This window comes from Caenorhabditis remanei, chromosome V (assembly GCF_010183535.1).
Source record: "Caenorhabditis remanei strain PX506 chromosome V, whole genome shotgun sequence".
NCBI lineage: Eukaryota > Metazoa > Nematoda > Chromadorea > Rhabditida > Rhabditidae > Caenorhabditis > Caenorhabditis remanei.
This window is the reverse complement of record NC_071332.1, coordinates 10043637-10061805: the sequence shown is the minus strand read 5'-3', so window position 1 is coordinate 10061805 and position 18169 is coordinate 10043637. Positions and strand designations below refer to the sequence as shown.

The 18169-nt window shown below is 37.0% G+C and overlaps 9 protein-coding genes across 9 annotated transcripts; 5 read left to right on the top strand and 4 right to left on the bottom strand.

Annotated features, from left to right (window-relative positions):
* Positions 1 to 45: 45 nt before the first annotated feature.
* GCK72_018682 (uncharacterized protein) lies at positions 46 to 2387 on the bottom strand (the record flags this gene model as incomplete). Its single annotated transcript, XM_003110593.2, has 10 exons — positions 46 to 114; positions 161 to 290; positions 347 to 513; positions 558 to 653; positions 741 to 960; positions 1008 to 1332; positions 1400 to 1545; positions 1724 to 1878; positions 2110 to 2296; positions 2347 to 2387. 10 exons carry the CDS (start codon positions 2385 to 2387, stop codon positions 46 to 48), a joined length of 1536 nt encoding a protein of 511 aa, XP_003110641.2.
* A 1054-nt stretch (positions 2388 to 3441) lies between these two features.
* GCK72_018681 (uncharacterized protein) lies at positions 3442 to 4824 on the top strand (the record flags this gene model as incomplete). The annotated part of the gene is made up of 5 exons (XM_003110416.2): positions 3442 to 3603; positions 3654 to 3934; positions 3982 to 4171; positions 4225 to 4505; positions 4554 to 4824. The coding sequence occupies 5 exons, from the start codon at positions 3442 to 3444 to the stop codon at positions 4822 to 4824; spliced, it is 1185 nt and encodes a 394-aa protein (XP_003110464.2).
* A 345-nt stretch (positions 4825 to 5169) lies between these two features.
* Positions 5170 to 6113, top strand: GCK72_018680 (uncharacterized protein; the record flags this gene model as incomplete). The annotated part of the gene is made up of 4 exons (XM_053732688.1): positions 5170 to 5323; positions 5367 to 5550; positions 5597 to 5762; positions 5808 to 6113. 4 exons carry the CDS (start codon positions 5170 to 5172, stop codon positions 6111 to 6113), a joined length of 810 nt encoding a protein of 269 aa, XP_053581601.1.
* A 333-nt stretch (positions 6114 to 6446) lies between these two features.
* Positions 6447 to 9566, top strand: GCK72_018679 (uncharacterized protein; the record flags this gene model as incomplete). The annotated part of the gene is made up of 7 exons (XM_003110532.2): positions 6447 to 6483; positions 6529 to 6671; positions 6718 to 6853; positions 8629 to 8830; positions 8876 to 9086; positions 9140 to 9429; positions 9476 to 9566. The coding sequence occupies 7 exons, from the start codon at positions 6447 to 6449 to the stop codon at positions 9564 to 9566; spliced, it is 1110 nt and encodes a 369-aa protein (XP_003110580.2).
* A 215-nt stretch (positions 9567 to 9781) lies between these two features.
* Positions 9782 to 10904, top strand: GCK72_018678 (uncharacterized protein; the record flags this gene model as incomplete). The annotated part of the gene is made up of 5 exons (XM_053732687.1): positions 9782 to 9800; positions 9845 to 9953; positions 9996 to 10401; positions 10445 to 10577; positions 10624 to 10904. 5 exons carry the CDS (start codon positions 9782 to 9784, stop codon positions 10902 to 10904), a joined length of 948 nt encoding a protein of 315 aa, XP_053581600.1.
* A 207-nt stretch (positions 10905 to 11111) lies between these two features.
* On the top strand, positions 11112 to 12276 carry GCK72_018677 (uncharacterized protein; the record flags this gene model as incomplete). The annotated part of the gene is made up of 5 exons (XM_003110557.2): positions 11112 to 11151; positions 11204 to 11309; positions 11355 to 11763; positions 11811 to 11961; positions 12008 to 12276. 5 exons carry the CDS (start codon positions 11112 to 11114, stop codon positions 12274 to 12276), a joined length of 975 nt encoding a protein of 324 aa, XP_003110605.2.
* A 110-nt stretch (positions 12277 to 12386) lies between these two features.
* Positions 12387 to 12756, bottom strand: GCK72_018676 (uncharacterized protein; the record flags this gene model as incomplete). The annotated part of the gene is made up of 2 exons (XM_003110322.1): positions 12387 to 12578; positions 12628 to 12756. 2 exons carry the CDS (start codon positions 12754 to 12756, stop codon positions 12387 to 12389), a joined length of 321 nt encoding a protein of 106 aa, XP_003110370.1.
* A 327-nt stretch (positions 12757 to 13083) lies between these two features.
* Positions 13084 to 14893, bottom strand: GCK72_018675 (uncharacterized protein; the record flags this gene model as incomplete). The annotated part of the gene is made up of 7 exons (XM_053732686.1): positions 13084 to 13398; positions 13643 to 13713; positions 14091 to 14231; positions 14304 to 14437; positions 14483 to 14611; positions 14654 to 14732; positions 14779 to 14893. The coding sequence occupies 7 exons, from the start codon at positions 14891 to 14893 to the stop codon at positions 13084 to 13086; spliced, it is 984 nt and encodes a 327-aa protein (XP_053581599.1).
* A 1442-nt stretch (positions 14894 to 16335) lies between these two features.
* GCK72_018674 (uncharacterized protein) lies at positions 16336 to 17742 on the bottom strand (the record flags this gene model as incomplete). The annotated part of the gene is made up of 4 exons (XM_003110446.2): positions 16336 to 16531; positions 16646 to 17224; positions 17308 to 17532; positions 17666 to 17742. The coding sequence occupies 4 exons, from the start codon at positions 17740 to 17742 to the stop codon at positions 16336 to 16338; spliced, it is 1077 nt and encodes a 358-aa protein (XP_003110494.1).
* Between the last annotated feature and the right edge of the window lie 427 nt (positions 17743 to 18169).

Below are 18169 nucleotides of genomic sequence, written 5' to 3'. Positions count from 1 at the left end.
CAAGCGTAACAACAAGTAGAGAACGAATCGTGTTCCTAGAAATGGTTACTCGTCAATTTTTGTCCCGTAAAATGTATTTGTTTCCTCTCCGACCTGTACGAGAGCTTCGAGAATCTAGAATAATTATACTATACAAGTGACAATCAGAAGAAAAACTTACGTAATCGAGATGCTCTTTCGTGTGATCGGCACTGAGACAGAATCGAACCCGTGCTTCTAAAAGTGGTGTTGCCGGATACCCGACTGCGACAACTCCAATGTTATGTTTGAGCATTCGTCGTGAAAATTCTCTAAAACAAATTATTATTCCATCTACTTTGCAGATGTGAGGAATTTTGCTACTTACACAACTTTGGTGATATAAAATGTCATTAATGGCACTACTGGACTGTCGTTGTTTCCATAAACAAGGAAACCTCGTTTACGGAGTTCTTTTCTGAAGTATCGTGAATTATCGAGAAGTGAAATAGCTTTCTGGCGGCCGATATCTGTTCCGTCTTGTCCACTCATGATCTAAACAATAAATTATTTCAGTTGTGAGTCAATAATATTCTCACCAAGACAGCTCTTTCAACTTGAGCTATCAATGGAGGTGACATGGTTACTCCATAGCAAGTTCCAGCAGAGTAACGACGGATGTAATCAATAGTTTTCTGAAAATTAGTGATACGTTGTAAATATTTGAAAGCATATTTGTCAAAGTATCGTCCTCTTAAAACCACGATTCGACGATTCCTAACCTTGGCACCACCCATGTATCCTCCTGCTGAAGCGAACGATTTTGTCAAAGTTCCCATCATAATATCAATGTCTTTTGGATTGCATCCCCAATACTCTGCAACACCTCTTCCACTTGGACCGACTGCACCGATACTGTGCGCTTCATCGAGGAAAAGATAACAGTTATACTTCTTTTTGACAGCGATAAATGATGGCAAATCGACAATGGTTCCCTCCATGCTGAAATCTCAAATCAGTTTTAAAGAATTCAGAAGAGATAAGCGAACCTGTAGATTCCTTCAATGATAATCAGCACTTTATTGTATTTCTCTCCAGTTTTTGGACTGACTCCACAAAGAGCATCGCGTAGCTTTCGTTCACAATCTTTAGCGTCATTATGACGGAAGACCATTGTATGGGCTCCCGAAAGACGACATCCAGTGACAAGAGATGCATGATTTAAACGATCCGAAAGAATGAGTGAGCCTTTATCAACAAGAGCCGGTATGTTCATTGAATTAGTGGCAAATCCCATTGGGAAAACAACGGCATCTTCGACTCTCAAGTAGTCGGCGAGTGTGCGGTCGACAGATTTGTGCACGATATGATTACCTGAAGATAATACAAATCGATAGTTGTTGTTCTCTTTTTTCGATTTTCACTTTCATAGCAAACTTACCATTTTCTTGCCTCGATCCTCCACAATTAATTCCGTACTTGTCAATATAGGCAGTAGCGGCGTCGGCACAAACACCAGAACGATGTGAGAAGCCCAGATAATTGTATGAACCGAGATTGATCACTTCCGTTTCTTTACCCGTGTATCTGAAAACTAATCGGCTGAATAGGAAAAAAAGAAAATGTCGCAGAAATTAGTTCACTTTTTGTGAATTTCTGTCCGAGACAAACTGTTATCTATTCGGAACAGAAAGTGATGTTTACAAGACGAACTTTTTAAAAGCAGTACAGAAACAGTTTCTAGAACATTTAAATAAAATCTCACTTTTGTGTCCATCCATGATCATCTGTATATCTATCTTTCAGTCTAACAATTGCTCCTGGAACACCGCTAATCGGTCGATTAACCACATCTGTTGATTGTCGATAGATATGATCTGTGTATGTGGCGTCGAAACTGTTTCCGAGTGGCGAAAAGTCCTGAAAAAGAACAAAATGTTACTAGGTGAGTCATGAAAAGTTTATTTTCTGACATTCCGATAGTAAGAGTGACTGATAAACTTTTATGGCTTCTAAAACGGTTTACCGCATGCCGATTTCCGCATTTCAAAATGTCTTATCAGATTGTGATAAGTGCAGACCGGAAAACAAAGAACAACACCATCCGAACATTTTCCCATGTCGTAGATTTCATTTTGAAATAAATCATACCTTCATCCGGGGATCTCCTTTTGCTCTTTTTGTTTTTACAATTCCCCAGTTATCTAATAGAGTGGCAACCATCGCTCCTAGAAGCATCATTGTGATATTCAATTGAACTAGCCAGAAAACGTAAAATGCTGGTTTTGGGCATTCTTCTACTGGTGTGCTTAGCTCGATGGTCTTCCCGTTCTTCACTCTGAATTTTTTATTGACAAGTTGACAGAGTGAATTGTTTGCAAAACTGACCTTCCATTCGCCACGGTTTTCCCATTTTGAGTTCCACCCATTTTGAAGAAACTGAAATAGTAAAAATTTAGATATTTTCTTTAAAAAATAATTGAAAATCCGGAGAAAAGAGTGAAACCAGTTGCAAAAAAATGTAAAACTGCAGTAGACCGGTGGGGCGCGTTTGCATTGTCGTTGTATTTTCGTGGATTTTGCAAGTTTTGGAGACGAGCGCACTACGGAAAAGGGTCACGGAGAGAAAGAGATGATATTTATCAATCAAGTAATCAGTGGTGGAGAAAAAACGATCAGAAAGCGCAAAGTACAAGAGAGACACCGAATGCTTCGAGGCTACATGAGACGAGACGGAGGGCAGAGAAGAGAAAACACAAAATATGGCATGATTCATGTTCACGTGCATGGTGAGACTATTCTGATGTCACACCTTGTAACGGTTACAGTTATGTACAGAAAGTTCCTATAGTAATGAAACCGCGCCCTATTACTAATTGATATTTACTTCATCATGACAAGAATATATTTGAGAACTGGAAAATTATAACAAGAACGTTCCGCACTTTAAAATGCGATTGAAGCAAAGACAAAAGACCATAATGTAAAAGTTGATGATAGAAGGAATTACTTTTCGACTTACCTGGAAAAATCGGAAAATGGCAGGTGATAAAAAAATCAAAGAAGAGACGAAAAATTCAGCTGCTCGTAAACCTTTTTGTTCTGAAGAGAGAATAGGGAGGAGATAGAGACGCAAAGAATTTTTGGTATTACACTTCAGGTTGATAAATAGAAGATGCATTTTAAGTGATAGAGAACAGTGACCGATTTTTCTTTTTTGTTATAACTTTCTTGCAACAAAAAAGAAGAAAATAGTGATGCTAGGTGTCTTTTAGTTTTCTGGGTGAGATAAAGGTAAGTCATAATTCGCAGGAAAAGTGGAATTACGTAAAAGCATATGAGAAAAAGGATCAGCCATAACCTACCCTGAACTGCTCCAGATGAATGTTCTGGTTAAACGGAAGTTATGATGATCGCAGGGCACTGGACCATTGAATCCACACTTCTGTCTACCTTCACTTACAGAAGTTTAAATTGAAAAATATGAAGTTTTCAAGTCTTCTGGCCGTTTCTCTTCTCCTCCGTGCAGTCAATGCCAACGAATCCACAGGGGAAGACGTGGGGAATAACGAATTGTTCGATATTGTTCATGTTGTGAACGAAGTTAAGAATTTACTAGACAAAGGGACCAGAAGCTTTAAAATTGTATGTTTAAAAATAAATTGAATTTTAAGAAAGAAAATCAATTTTATCAGACTTGGGATGATTCTTTGTCTCTTTACGCAACCGAAAGATCTCGAGAATGTCCTTCAAAAGACTCGTTGACCACAGGAGAGTTGCTTATAAGACATGGCGACGCTGTGAATCTTCTTCAAAATTTAAAATCTTCTGAATTCTCTTCATTGGACCCATTCCCAACTGTTGCAACGATTCATAATAAATCTGCCAGAATTGTTCTGGATATGGGTTCAAGAATTGGATGTGCCCCGCTCAACTGTTCTTTAGGTTACGATTATTTTTGTGTTTCCGATACTAGGTGAATTACATGAACTAAAAACGGTTTGCATATTGAACAAACTTAAGAAAGCACGCGTTGACCCGCTTAGAGAAATATGATTGTGTGGTGGACGAAATGTATTCGAATCTCTGTGAAGAGCTACCAATAAACTATTGGGACATGGAGAAAGAGGAGTTCAAGTGGTCAATGATGAGATGGAATGATCAAAGACGAGCAGTTGCAAATAAATTCAATTATGAAGGAATGTATGAGTTGGTTAGGATAATTGAAGATCTCGAGAAAGAAGTTAATGACGTTCGTATTTTCAGAGTTGGTCCGAAGATGCTGCTAAGTATGCTGAGGTTCTTGGTTTTTCATGCGACCCGGCTCATGCTGGATTTCTGGGAACTCATTATCATATGCACCCAAGAACTTTGGATCCATTGGGATCGTTGTGGGTTTTTACTCATGATACAATCGACGGATCATTCCTTCATGGAAACACAACAATCGAAATGTTCGTACCAGAACGTAAAGTATTTGGATGTGTTCCGTTGGATCCGGCATGCTGCGAACGCTACTCGTATATTTGTGTTCTCGGTCCAGACTGGTAATTCATTATTAATTTCTTTCATCTTCCCATTCTTACACTTCTCAGGTCTTCCCCGAATCCCCCTAATTTTTCTACTGGAAAAGTATGTGGTGATTGCCCTGATAATTGTGAAGATGGGCTGTGTCAAACACTGAAAGCAAATGAGAACCTTGCCACGGAGGACAATCAGAATCTTACTATTGTGACTTCTACAAGTATGGATTTCACTTGGGAAGATACTGGAAAAGCCATCGCTCTACTCGTTTGTTTCATCGGTGCAACTGGAATTTCTCTTTTACTTGTTTATACTCTTGTCAACACTGATTATCATATTTAATTAATAAAATTTATGTTTTTGAAACGTGGAAGCTCTGAAAACTGAAAAATTGTCATTTGTTCTATTTCGATTCGCCTTCCTAGATCATTTCTCTACCACTTTGAAATTTCCAACAACAAAAATCACTATTATTCGATGATGAATATGAGAACACTTCTGATCGTCTTTCCCATTCTGAGTCTTTGCGATTTGTTTCCCGATCCAGTTCTGATTCAAAACGAAGAAATGTACAAAATGAAGGATATGATAGAATTTTTGAATGAAAAGAGGAAACAAATATCAATTGAGATGAACTTGGACATTTTTGAATTAGTGAGTTTATTTATTGTGGAAAGTAAAATTAACATGGAAATCCATCAGACAATCGATGATTCTCTCACGATTTTGTCTCAGGATGAAATGGAGGATTGTTACTCAAAAAATGCAGAGGATGAAGAACACAGCAACGATGCGATCAAGTTCAAATTATACACAGATATTAACGAGAGCCAGTTAGAGAGTGAGTTAATTGAGGAAAGTAGCCACAATGAGTTTTTTTTCAGTTGATATATTTAATGAAGACGAAATTGAAAACTTCCGAAATGAGACACAGCCAGCCGACAAACCAATGACTAGTCTTCAAAAGCTCTTTTATCCAGAATATACAAGAATCGGGTGTGCCTTCAAAGTTTGCACTTATGGGAAAGACAATGACATTTTCAATAATTTGTGTTTTCTCGGATTCAAGTAACCAAGTTTCTATCCAAGTGTTACTCAAAAATTCAAATTGCAGAAAAACAGAAACTTTGTTGCCTTCTGCTTCCAAATGCTCTGGATTTTGCAAAGAAACTCCGCTCACTCAAACGAGTAGAACATTCAAATCAGATATTCTCAATGTGTACAATAAACGAAGAAGAGCATTTTCTGAAACTGTTTCAGCTGGAAACATGTATAGAATGGTGACCGTGTACTGATTTGATAGCTTATAACTAGTTATTTTCCAGGTATGGGATAATTCACTTGAATCTAAAGCATCGAAACTTGTAAAACCATGTGGAAAGATATCTCCAAACTCCACGAATCATGATCATATTTTTTTGGAACCTGATCTTCTTCCCATTATTCCATCTGAACAAGGAAAACAAATTGCTAGAAAATATATTAGTTCTTTAGGAAGATTTCAAATCCAGAAAGATTATGATATTGGGTTATACCTTCCCTATCGGTGGAACCATACTAAAATCGGATGCGCTCATTCTCCAGCTCCATGCAACCGAGTGATATGTATAGTAGAGTCAGATAAACTGTAAGGACCAGCGATTTATGTATTTATGAGAAACATTTATTATTGTAGAGGTGGTCCTATCTTTTCAAAAGGAAATCTTTGCTCATTATGTAGTGGACAGTGTATTGATGGACTGTGCTGGGGAGCTCCTCCTAAAGAAGTTCTAGTTGTAAATCAGTCACGGAATTTTCATTTCGAAAGTTATTGGATATTCATTGTTCTGATTCTCGTTCTATGGTACAATTAATAAAATTACGTTTTTGGTTTTCAAATTCCATTTGTGAATACGTGAACTTTCATATGATTGAAAACTTATTGTTATCCATATTGAAATGAAATTTATTTCAACTTGATAAGAATGTTGCTTCAAGTATTCAGCATTCTCTTTCTCTTTGGTGAGAACTTTCGTATAGATTCTCTCTATTTTTCCCTCTTTTTAGCACAATGTGCAGCTGACGAAGAATACACAATGGTGACAAAAGCTCCAAGCGAAGACGAAATGATGGGTGAAGTGTTGAGCAAATTAAACGATCTCCGACGATCAGTGGTCTACGACACGAATGCATCTAACCTGCATTGGCTGGTATGTTCTGCAAAATTAAGACTTTATATTGAATTTCCAACTATAGAAATGGGACTTGTCGTTGGCTTGGATGGCTCAGAAAGCAACTGATACTTGTGAAAACACAGAGAAAGACGTTGATGGTTTCATCAAAATGCGATTGAGACTTTCCAATCAAAAGGCGGCGCCTGATCATCTTTTGAGTAAGTACCGTAAAAACTGTATTTGAGGTGCATGCAACTCTATTGTTCAAAGGGTCTGTCGGAGTGCAACTCTATTAGAGGGGCAATTCAAATAGAGGGTGCACCTCTATTTTTGGTCGACGAAGTCGCCCGACCTTGGTACCCAGCTAACTCTTGAATTTGTTAGATTTCATTAGTTTTTATGTCGAATTCATCGAACTTTTACGTAAAAAAACTGAGAAAATCCTGAATTTTTATAGCAAACTACGTTTTTGGCAATTAAAACGTTGAAATGATAATGTGAGTGAACAGTTCTGAGTCAGTTAATGATGATATAAGAGAAAAGTGTAAATCGCTGGAGGGCAACTATTAGGTTGATGCATAAGTTTCTTTCTTTTTTTGGGTAATTTTTGGTATGAAATTTCCTGAAGACTAATAGCTCACATAATAAGGAACATTGCTGGTTAGTACCTATAACTCATTGTGATTATACCTGTGACTTGACGTCTACCATCCGCCTAATCTCAGCCGGAGGCACGTCAAAACACTTGAGGAACCCTTTTTTGGTACCATTTTTCGTCTCCATTTTTTTCCTAGAAAATGTTGACAAGAATAGGTGAGCTATTCAGAATTAAAACAAGCAAGAAAAGTTATTTATAAAAAGCAAATAAAGACATTCCAACTGAGCAACGCTAGTTCAGTGCCCGCCTCTGAAGAAAGGTGAAGATCAGCAATTTAGGGATGTGCGCGTATTTTCGATATTTCTTTAACTGTAGATAGGGAAATTGGCGGAAATGTTAGTTATTGGGTAAAGTAGACATTGATGTTTCTAAATTTACTTTGTTTCCAATATTCACATCATTTGTCCTTTTTCGCAAGAAGCCCGAAGTCAACATCATCAAAATCACTTAATTTTTGAGTTTGATGAGGCCTACCGCTCCTACCTTTAAAGCAATCCACTAGATATTTTGCACATTTTTAGATCAATGTGTGTACTATTGATTACTTACAATAAAATAATTCAGACTTATTTGTGAGCGTTCAGAAGAGACCTAGACTCCACTCAGGTCTAGTACACAAAATTTCTCGAAAGCGCAAAAATCATAAGAAATTTATCAGCCAAGTTTTATCACTTAATTTGATGGCCTTGTCATAAACTTTTTAAAGACATAATTTACTCATGTTATCCTCTAACTTTTACAAATAGTTTGGTACAAATGTTCTCTCAAATATTTCTGTAATCTGTTTGAACCCAGCTGAACCATGGTTTTTCGTTGCTGTCGATCGTCTTATCACAACTTTTTTGTTTTCAACATTCCGACTGAAAACTAAAATGAGATAACAAGATCAAATCTTGTTCTATAAATTGCGCTCAATTTCTTATGAAGATTTTATCATTTCGATACCAATGCGACAAAAATCAAAAAACTTTCCAAAACAGGCATTTGGTTGGCGATCAAAAAAACCATCGTTTTCACGAGCGGGCTGTCTAGGCACCAACTTGAAACATTATATGTTAGCCACTAAAGAGGTCATAAAAATGCAAAAAAGTTTGGGTTGAAAAACAACCTCATCGCTTAGAGACCGTTGGCCAAAGTCACACCTTCAAAAAAGAAAGAAACTTATGCATCAACCTAATATATTAGAGGGGCACCTCAATTAGAGGGTGCACCTCTATTGTTCAAAGGGTCCGTCGGAGTGCACCACTATTAGAGGGGCACTTCAAATTGAGGGGCACCTCAAATACAGTTTTTACGGTATATTAAGTTCCCTTAAAAATTAAATATCTTATTCAGTTCATGATATCTGGATTAATATCAAAAACTTCGCGGAACACATCAAAGAATATGGAGCAGATATTGATGAAACAATAGATGAATTCTCGAAATTTTATGATTTATTTCGAAGTGATTGGACTCGAATTGGATGCGCTTTCCAAGTTTGTAAAGACTTGATGACTGGAGAAGACACAAATCTGGTCTGTCTCCTAGGGCCGAAGTGAGTAAAAACAAGAAGAAACTTACCTGATTGGTGAAATCTCAGAACGGCGAGAAGTGGTCCTATCTTCGAGATGAAAAAGTCTGAAGATGATCTGTGTACCGACTGTGAATGTGAAGAACTGATGTGCAAGGAGCCAGTTTTTGATGTATCGAAACTGACGGATGAGGAGTTTCAGAAGAGTATTTTGGAAGATTTGAATGGTGCAAGGAGCAAGTTTGCACAAAGGGCGAATGCTTCGTATATGAATAAATTGGTAACTAAATCAACGATGAATCCCTAAGAAAGTATTCATTCATATTTTTAAAGGTTTGGGATGAAAAACTTGCCGCTTCTGCTCATGACTCTGGATCACAGTGTCCTGACAAGTTGACTCATGGCTCAAATTATCGAGAAGTTCCTACAAGTTCTTTCTGGAATATGGCTGCTGGGCTATCACCTCTCGGAGATCTATATGGTGTGTCTACGGTAGAGGAAAGCTACAAAGAGGTGTATGATTGGAGTGTAATGTACACAATTCTATGGCCAGAAATGAGAAAAGTCGGATGTTCACGTACTCCGAACTGTCCAAGCGAAGCTTGGTGTCATATTGGAGAGATGTGAGTACATAATGTGGTTCTTTTTTTGGTACCAGTTTTTTTTCAGTGCTCAGCTGGATGGAAAAATGTACGAGAAAGGAGCACTATGTTCAAAATGTAAAGAAGGACAATCATGTGGAGATGGATTGTGTGTTTGAACTGGAGACATCAGAAAAATGATCCAAGCTTTTAAAAACATTTTCTTGAATAAAATCTTCGGGGCTCAACTTATTTTCCCGTGAACTCCATTTTCTTCGCGTGGATTAACATTTTTCAATATTCATTCAAGACATGTGGAATTTATTTCACCAGTTTCCTATCAACAACAGTTATCATTTCTCTTCAGCATAAGAAGTCAGTGACCGCACCAAAAATGTCTAAGACTATTTCGGGTAGCTGTCAAACTGTTGTTTTATTGTGAGCTAACAAATTTCAGATTTCTATGAATTCGGACGCACCGAGTTCACCTTCGTCGTCAAGGATCTTGAGAGATTGGATAGTGCCGGAGTTAATAGTCCACTCTATGCAACAGGAGATATTGATTGGTCAGTTAGATGAAAGAATTAATTTATCGGATTTTCCTTTAGGCACCTGAATGTGTGTGTCAACTCGAATCCAAAAGGAAAGTTTCTCTCTGCTTTCCTCTTCTGCTCCCCTGTTGACGTGGCCAATGCATGGGAAACTTTTGGCCAATTCCGTATCGTTTTGGAGAATAGTGATAAACCAAAACAGTCCATTGCTCGTCAAATGGACTTTTCGTTCGAATCTGAAGAAGCAGAGAATCGTGGATGGAATACATTCACAAAAATGGATGAAGTTCTTGATGAGTCCAACGGATTCCTTGAGAACGGGGAACTCACTTTCCGTGTTATTGTTGGAGTGAAGAAAGTGGAAGGGTTCGAGACTGCAAAGTATTTCAATTTTCTTGAGAAAGGAGAATACTCAGATGGGTCTATTTCTGTTGAAGGATACAAGTTCTACGTGAATAAAATGGTGAGAGCTGCCAGTTTGATGGGAATGAAGCATGTTTATTTAGATTATCTCGGTTCACTCCCCTGTCATCTCTAAATTGTTCGCTAATACCGATGACATCAATATCAAGGATGTCGATCGTCTAGAATTCAATGACTTCCTTCAATTTTTGTACGGAGTTCCAGTTCGTATTGAAAGTTTGTACCTCATTACTTCGATCAAGATTGTTTTGATGAATTTCAGAATTCAATGTCGATATGATTCTCAGACTGGCTACTCGCTTCGACACCTACGGTTTGAAAGTATCGTGTGAACAATATTTGAAATATGCGATGAATACCAAAATTGTTGACCCGGAGTTCGCTATCAAACTGGCTGATGCTCACGGACTGAAATCTCTTTTGACTAATACAATGGATACTGCGAAGACTGCGGATGAATTGAAGGGACAATTTAAGAGTTATGAACACTTATCAGCTGAAACTCTCAAGGAAATGATTAAGAAAACTCTTAAATTTGTTTGAATGAATACTTGTTTGATGATTAGTTCTTGGTAGTATCCATCCCTTTTCCTATGTTTCGAATTAAAATAAACAATTAAATAAAATTGAAATTTTTTACGTGAACTCATTCAAAAACTCCCAACGTTTCCTCGTGGAATACTGGAAGTGGACAACAACAAAGTGACAAATCTTCAGTGCTTGATTCTACAATCGAATCGATTTTTAACGATGAGTTGGCTTCTTTGGAGTTCATCTCGCAATTTGACAGGTGATAACTTTGAATTTATCTACCGAACAATTACCATAACTTTATTTTTCAGGTTCTTACCCTGGTGGACAGAAATTATTTCGATGCACATTCTCTAAAGATGAGATCGACATGGACTCTCCCCACAGCAAGTGGCAAACTTCTGGCAACGTTTCTTGGTTGATTTCTTCTGATAATTGTCAGTTATTTCAATGAATTTTCAGGACTATGGGGGTCATTAATACAAAAAATGTGGAGAATTCGAAGAAAGAGGAGTTGAAAGTTTATGTAAAGTGTCATTTGGAGGATCGTATGGAATCAAGTGTTGACGAGAATTGGCGTATTGATGCAGATCACATCGTCCGCCTTTTCAATCACAACAAATCAAACAAACACGTATGCACACGTGGATCAACTACTTTCACTAAAGCAAAAGATAGCTGTGTATCTAGTTTGATCAACCTATCTGATATCACTGATGATTTTCTTCTGAACGACGAACTCACTTTCGAGGTGGAAATCGGAGTGAAAAATTCTGAAGGGCTTCCAAAGATTGTTGATCTTTCGGTTAAACGTCCAGACTCAAATGTTGTTTTGACTGTTGGAAAGGAGAAATTTTATGTTGACAAGGAGGTTTGGAAATGAAACTGAGCCGGTTGTAATTTATTAACGCAATTCAGATTCTCTCGAAAAAGTCAACTATTTTTGAAGAGTTGTTAAAAAAAGAAGGAGTGGGAAAGGGGAGTAACGAATATGCAATTGAAGATGTGAATCCGACCATTTTCCACGTTTTTATTAAAACTGTCAGTGATATTCCAGTTCAGTTCGGATGTAAGTTTCAGAATCAAACCCTGAAGAGAAATAATGAATATTTCAGTGGATGAGATCGAAGAACTTTTGAAAATGTCAGAAAAATTCAAAATTAATGAAGTCCAGGAACAGTGCAAGGAATTTTTGATCAATTCAGTTGTCGATGATGCTCTTGCTCTGAAAATCGCCGATAAACACGGAATGCAGGATGTGATTGTTGAGAAACTGAAACCTCTGAATTCCATTTCTGATCTCAGACAAGCATTCAGATATTACAGAAAATTTTCTGATGAGTCCATGAGACTTTTGCTCAAAAAGCTCATCGAAGTGGCCTAGAAGATGGTTTTGAAAACGTTCATTATTCGCAATAATTGGCAGTTCTCTCTATTTTTTTGTAAAGTGTAAATTTTTAATGAAGTTTCTTTAATTTTTATTGAATGAAACAATTAGCATAATTCAACATCTTTGCAAGTTTTCTCTTCTGGAATATCTTGATCAATAGCCTCCCAGATGTCATGTTCAGCCACTTTCAGTTCCTTGAGGCATTCCGAAGCAAGAATTCCGAACTGCTTGCAGCGAGTTCCGATCTCTTCGTCGAGCCATGCATCCAATGCAACATCTCCTGCTTCTTTTCCATCCTGGAAAATGGATAAAATAGGAAAACATTGTTAACTGAAACTCGCATACCTTTATTAGATCCTCACAAAGGTGACAGAATGCTCCGTGGGATTTCTTGAGAACTGCTGGATTTGGTGGAAATGCTGATGCAGCCAGGATCAGACCCAGAATGGAAAGAATAGAGACTTTACAGAACATCACTGTCAGAATAATTTTCTTGATCTCACTTTAACTTTTATACAACCTTAAGTTCCGTACTGATAAGAGAGTCATCCGGGACGGTTGGAGCCTGAGTAGCCTACAACAGGATGGGTCGAAAGAGCGACCAAGTAATTTAAAATAGACAGAAATAAGAGGGCATGATATTTTTGGTAGTGGAATTTTTGAATATTCACCTCAATGTTCACAAATAAAATAATACTCAACAATAATTTTATTTACATCGTCAACAATTTACAGATTATACACATACAATGAGATCAATCGAAAAGAAAACCAACCATAACAAAAAACAGTATCAGATATTCAAATGGCTTCTCCTTCATATATCCTCACAGTTTTCTTCACTCCACCATCTTTCTGTTTCTTTTCCACCACTGTTTCAGTTGGTGGTTGTTGATTTGTTGCACTATCTGGTTTACTTCCAGATTCTCCCGCTCGCGTCTCTGGTTGATCCATGATATCTCGGTATAGACATCCACAAGTGAGCCAATGGAAATGTTCTCTGTACGCTTTACGAAATCTTGGGGACCGAAAATAGGTGACGAAATAGGCTTGACAAAAGTTGGGCATTGTGATGATAGCAAGAAAAGGCATGTAGGGAGCAATGTCTTGTTCATTCTCAAAATATGCAAAAAGTATTCGAAAACATATTGATGACATCATCCACGAGAAAATATAAATTACCATCATGTAGAATGTTGAGCGAAATACCTGAAAACTCCTCCATTTCGATTCATTCTCGATAAATCTAGTCTTTGAAAACGTTATCCTGGACTCATTTGAAACCGGATTCCCTTCACAAGGACACAGTCAGAGGACACATCATAAACCACAGATTTCCAACGGAAGCAGAGCTCCTTACCTTTCTTCGTTCTTCCACTGTACTATTCCTTCTGGTGACTATTGAATGACGATGATTCCTCATGTCTTGTGCTGAACATCACCAATTTTCCGTTTTGGAAAGGGACACTACTATTCCAAAGTTGACATGTTTTATACTATTCAAATCAGGAAGGTAGTGAAAAATAAAATTCTCTTAGACTCATGACCGAAAATCAGTCTGAAGCGATTTATTCGACCTCACAGCGCCACAAATTCAGACTGATTTTAGGACATGACTCCAAGAGAATTTTATATTTTCCCTGTCTTCCTAAATCGATTAGTATAAAAATACCAATATTGGAATAGCGGTGCCCCCTTTAACACCTATCATCGGAGTCTCTTTTCAAAATCTTTTAAAAAACTCTCTAAAATATAATCTAAAATTTTTAGTGCGAATTTCTTTACTCTAGTCATTGAAAAATACTCACATTTTTTGATAGCCACAATAACCGATACGACCGTAATGATGAAAGTGATAATATTGCAAACAACCACAGATGTCGATATAATCTCGAATACACCATCATCCATAGCTGAATCATTCACCACTTCTTTTTTTGGCGATCGAACTAAAACATAAACGAAACACGAACTATGATAGAGCATGCAACTAGATAGGCACATCCGACAGATCGACTTACTTAACATGAATGCACAATATGGAGCATTTTCATCAGTTACGAAGAGAAAGTTCAGGAAGAAAACGATTAGAGCAAAACATGTTGGCATTATGCACATTATCAGAATGTATTTCTTTTTAGGCCATAACATGTGTCTGAAAAACCCTCTGTCGGTTCGAAGCTTTACAACTTCAACTCACTTGATTGGAAGCATTATACAGAAGCACAAATCCAGAGCCATCGAAAGAAATAGAGCAGATTGAAACATGACACAAAATGAATAGGGAACATTGTACAGAAAACATTCTCTTCCCGTTAATGATTGAAACCTGAAACTCTGATTTTTAGACCGACACTTTTGTCTCGATTACCTGAGTCTGAAAATCAACACTTTCAGTTCTGAAACATTGCAGATAAAATGAGAAATCGCCAGGACAAATACAAGCATTGCTGGAAAAAGTCATTGATATATTAAATTTCACAAATAAATGTAAACCTCCTTTAGTTCTGAGCACTTTCTTTCTAGCAACTGCTACGATTACGTTCAGATTTCCAAATGCTCCAAGTAACATCATTGGACCCAGTACTGCCTCCATAATATACTGATCCATCCTGTGACAAACCTAGAAATAGAAAATCAAATTTGGTTTCAAATTGATAACGAATTGATTGCAGGTGCAGTGGATAAGGTTTTCACTTCAGAATAATGATCAAACCATAAGTTTCCACGAATCAGAAGTTTGCTATCTTGCAAAAAATAATTAAGATAATGACTGGCTGGGAATCAGATTTGAAGAAAAAGTGGCAGGACTAAAAAAAAGAAAAGAAGAAGAAGAAGCTCAGAAAATTTGGCTGATATTGAAAAACAACTTCAAAAACTGTAACTTTGAGAAGAGAACGAAGAAAGCCTCATATTTTATCTTGGAGCTCTCTAGGCATTATGAATGAATTGAACTCATCTATATTCGAGAGTTTCAAAACACTATGATTCCTTTATATTCAAGTTCTCAGTTCATCATAACAAGTCTCAAGTTCAAATGATGATAATTAAGAGAGCACGAGATGCTGGATCCAAAATTTCAATATTTCCAGTTAGAAAAAGATGTCTTCTACTTCTTGGAATTAGAAAAAGGAAGCTCCGACAGCACAAGTGAGGGGGCTCCGGCTTTGTTTGTCGACGAAAAGCAGGAAATTGGAAGGCTTTGTGAGGATAGCTTGCACTCATTAGAATTGGGTTCCACTTGTGCTCCTTCTCCTTCTCTGACCTCGTGGATGTGACCCCCGACACATTTTCATGAAATGACCCTTATTTTGACTGACTTTTGGTGTTGCAAATTCAAAAATCAGAAAAAGAAAGAAAACGAGAGAAGAAAGGACAAAGAATACGACAACGGAAGTAATGATTTTCTGAATTCATTGTCGTCCGTTTACTAAATCTCAAAATAATTGATGTATACTTTGTGACTTTGAACGAAACAATTACATTGAGATAAAAATAAATAAAGGTTTCATAAAAACATGAATCGTTTTTATCCTCTCGGAAACGTGAATTTTGAAGAAAAAGCGATAGAACAAGCTGAAAAAATAACATCTCAATCGAAAAACGTTTCATAGTGTTTGCCTTGAAAATTCAAAAGAAACCCTTTTGAAAACCGGCATAACCTCCCACATAACAACACGAAAAGTAAAAATTCACACGAAAAAAATACAATGACCATTATTGTTTGTTGGAGAAAAACGGCTGGATAGTGATTCACCATTTGAACCAGCGTGTTTTCGAAGTTGTGCAATTCAAGCACAAGTTTTGAAAAACACTGATGAACACAAATACAAAACACATTTTAATGTCACAAACTATGTGTTTCGGTAGAGAATGAGACTAAAGAGGATTAATTGGTAGACTGGAGAGGGACACGAACTTTCGACATGGGACGTATTGGGGGATAGGGAGACGGAGGAGTCTGATATTCTGAAGGCTTCAGTTCTGATCTGAATATTATTTTTCTCATTTCACACAGAATTTATTCGATAACTTTAACGATAACTAAACTTTTCAAATCATATTTCCAACATAATCTTCCGTGTCCCTGATTAAAGGAGATTTTTCATTCCAGACGATGAAGTTGAGTTTCTTGTTTCCCGCCAGATGAACAGTAGCAATTTTTCCATCTTTTCTTATCAAATGTCTTCCTTTGCATCCGTCAAATTTGAAATTCTCAAAGTCGAGGAACTCGAAGGTTTTATTGTTTCTGAAAGTTGGATAAGAAAGTTGAGTAAACAGGAGACAGTCAATATCTTAAATTTCTGGCTGAAGATTTCTATACTTTCAAATTTCGTCCTTCATTACCCAAACTAAAACTTACAAATGTTTATCTTGAATGATCTCTTCCAAACTTTTTGTTTCAATTCCAGATAACATATTGTCCAAATTTCCATCATCGGACATTGTAATCTTCAACTTTTCTAACTTCGAATCGTCTCCATCTATCCATCTTTTAAAATATAGTTTCAGGTCTTCATTCGTTAGCTTCGTCTCTTTCAAAAAGGCATATTTGGAGTTGATATTGAACAAATCATCTCTGTTTAACCAGTCAGAGGAACAGATTTCCAGCTTCTCGTAGTTGAATTCAATTTTGCATCCATGATTCGAATTCTTATAGAAGACAAGATTGAAACAAAGCTCTTTCTTTGGGTGAATATTCTGTCGGAAGAGGAGAAATTCCTGATCACTGACTGGGAAATAGACAATAAATGTGAGGTGGTCCACTTGATTTAGTCCATTGAAACACAATAATTTCGAGAGATTATGTTTCCGGGATATATAGTAATTTAGTTTATTTGGTCTGTAGATGTCAAGCAACACTTCAACAATACTCTGACAGATGGACAAATCATCTTCACAGTATGAATTGATCACGTATTTGGATTTAATTCGATATCTCCTGTAATAGAACACTTTGAAATATGAAGTTACGTTCGGAGGAATGAAAAGTTGCAAATGCATGTTTTCTCATAAATAACTCACATGCTCTCCACCTTCATATCGTTTAATTCGAACACATCTGTCTTCTCTGCATGTTTCAAAATTCCCTTCGATGACTTGATCCTCCAATAAACTTCTAAATTTTCAGCGAATTTCAGATTTATCACGCAGTCACTCTCCTGGAAGTTCACCCAAATAAACTCGATTCTCTTCTTGAAAAGTTTCATTATTTGTCTCGCATTTTTAGATGAGAGAGCAATGTTCAGTCTGAAAATTCAATTTCTTTCTTTATATTTCTTTTTATGTGTGTGCCTTTGGTAGCCAAGTAAGGGGGTAACCAAAGGGGAACCCCTGGCTACAGATGAGGCTGTAAGAAGAAGAATAATTCAAATCAACTTACGTGCTCATCTCATCAAGATGCAGGGAAGCTCGTCTCATAGCGACATAATCCAGATCGAACAAACGAAATGGAGACATTCTGTAAAATAATTGAAATTACAGTTGAATTCCATCAAAATTGAGTCTAAAATAATTGATTTACAGGGAAAAAATAACTTGAGAAACGAAAAAATACGCCAAATCTCGAAAAATTTAAAAATTGAGGAAAGTACGGTATCCAAAAATCAATATCAAATAATATTTTCCTACAACAATCTGTAGTAACCTATCTACCAATCCTTTTCAAAATATAACAACTCGAAGTTGCTTTCTTTTTCTCATTCTCAATAGAGCGCATTTGGTGATGTGGCAGTATAACACAGGGGTCTGTCTCTCGGGTGTACAGAGTGGTCACACGGAAAATGAGTCGTGTCTGACGGTTGTGAGGTGTAATTGAAACAAGAAATTCTGTAAAAGCTGTGCCTCAGGGCTTGTTATTTCAATCGAGAATCTACAACTTATTTTA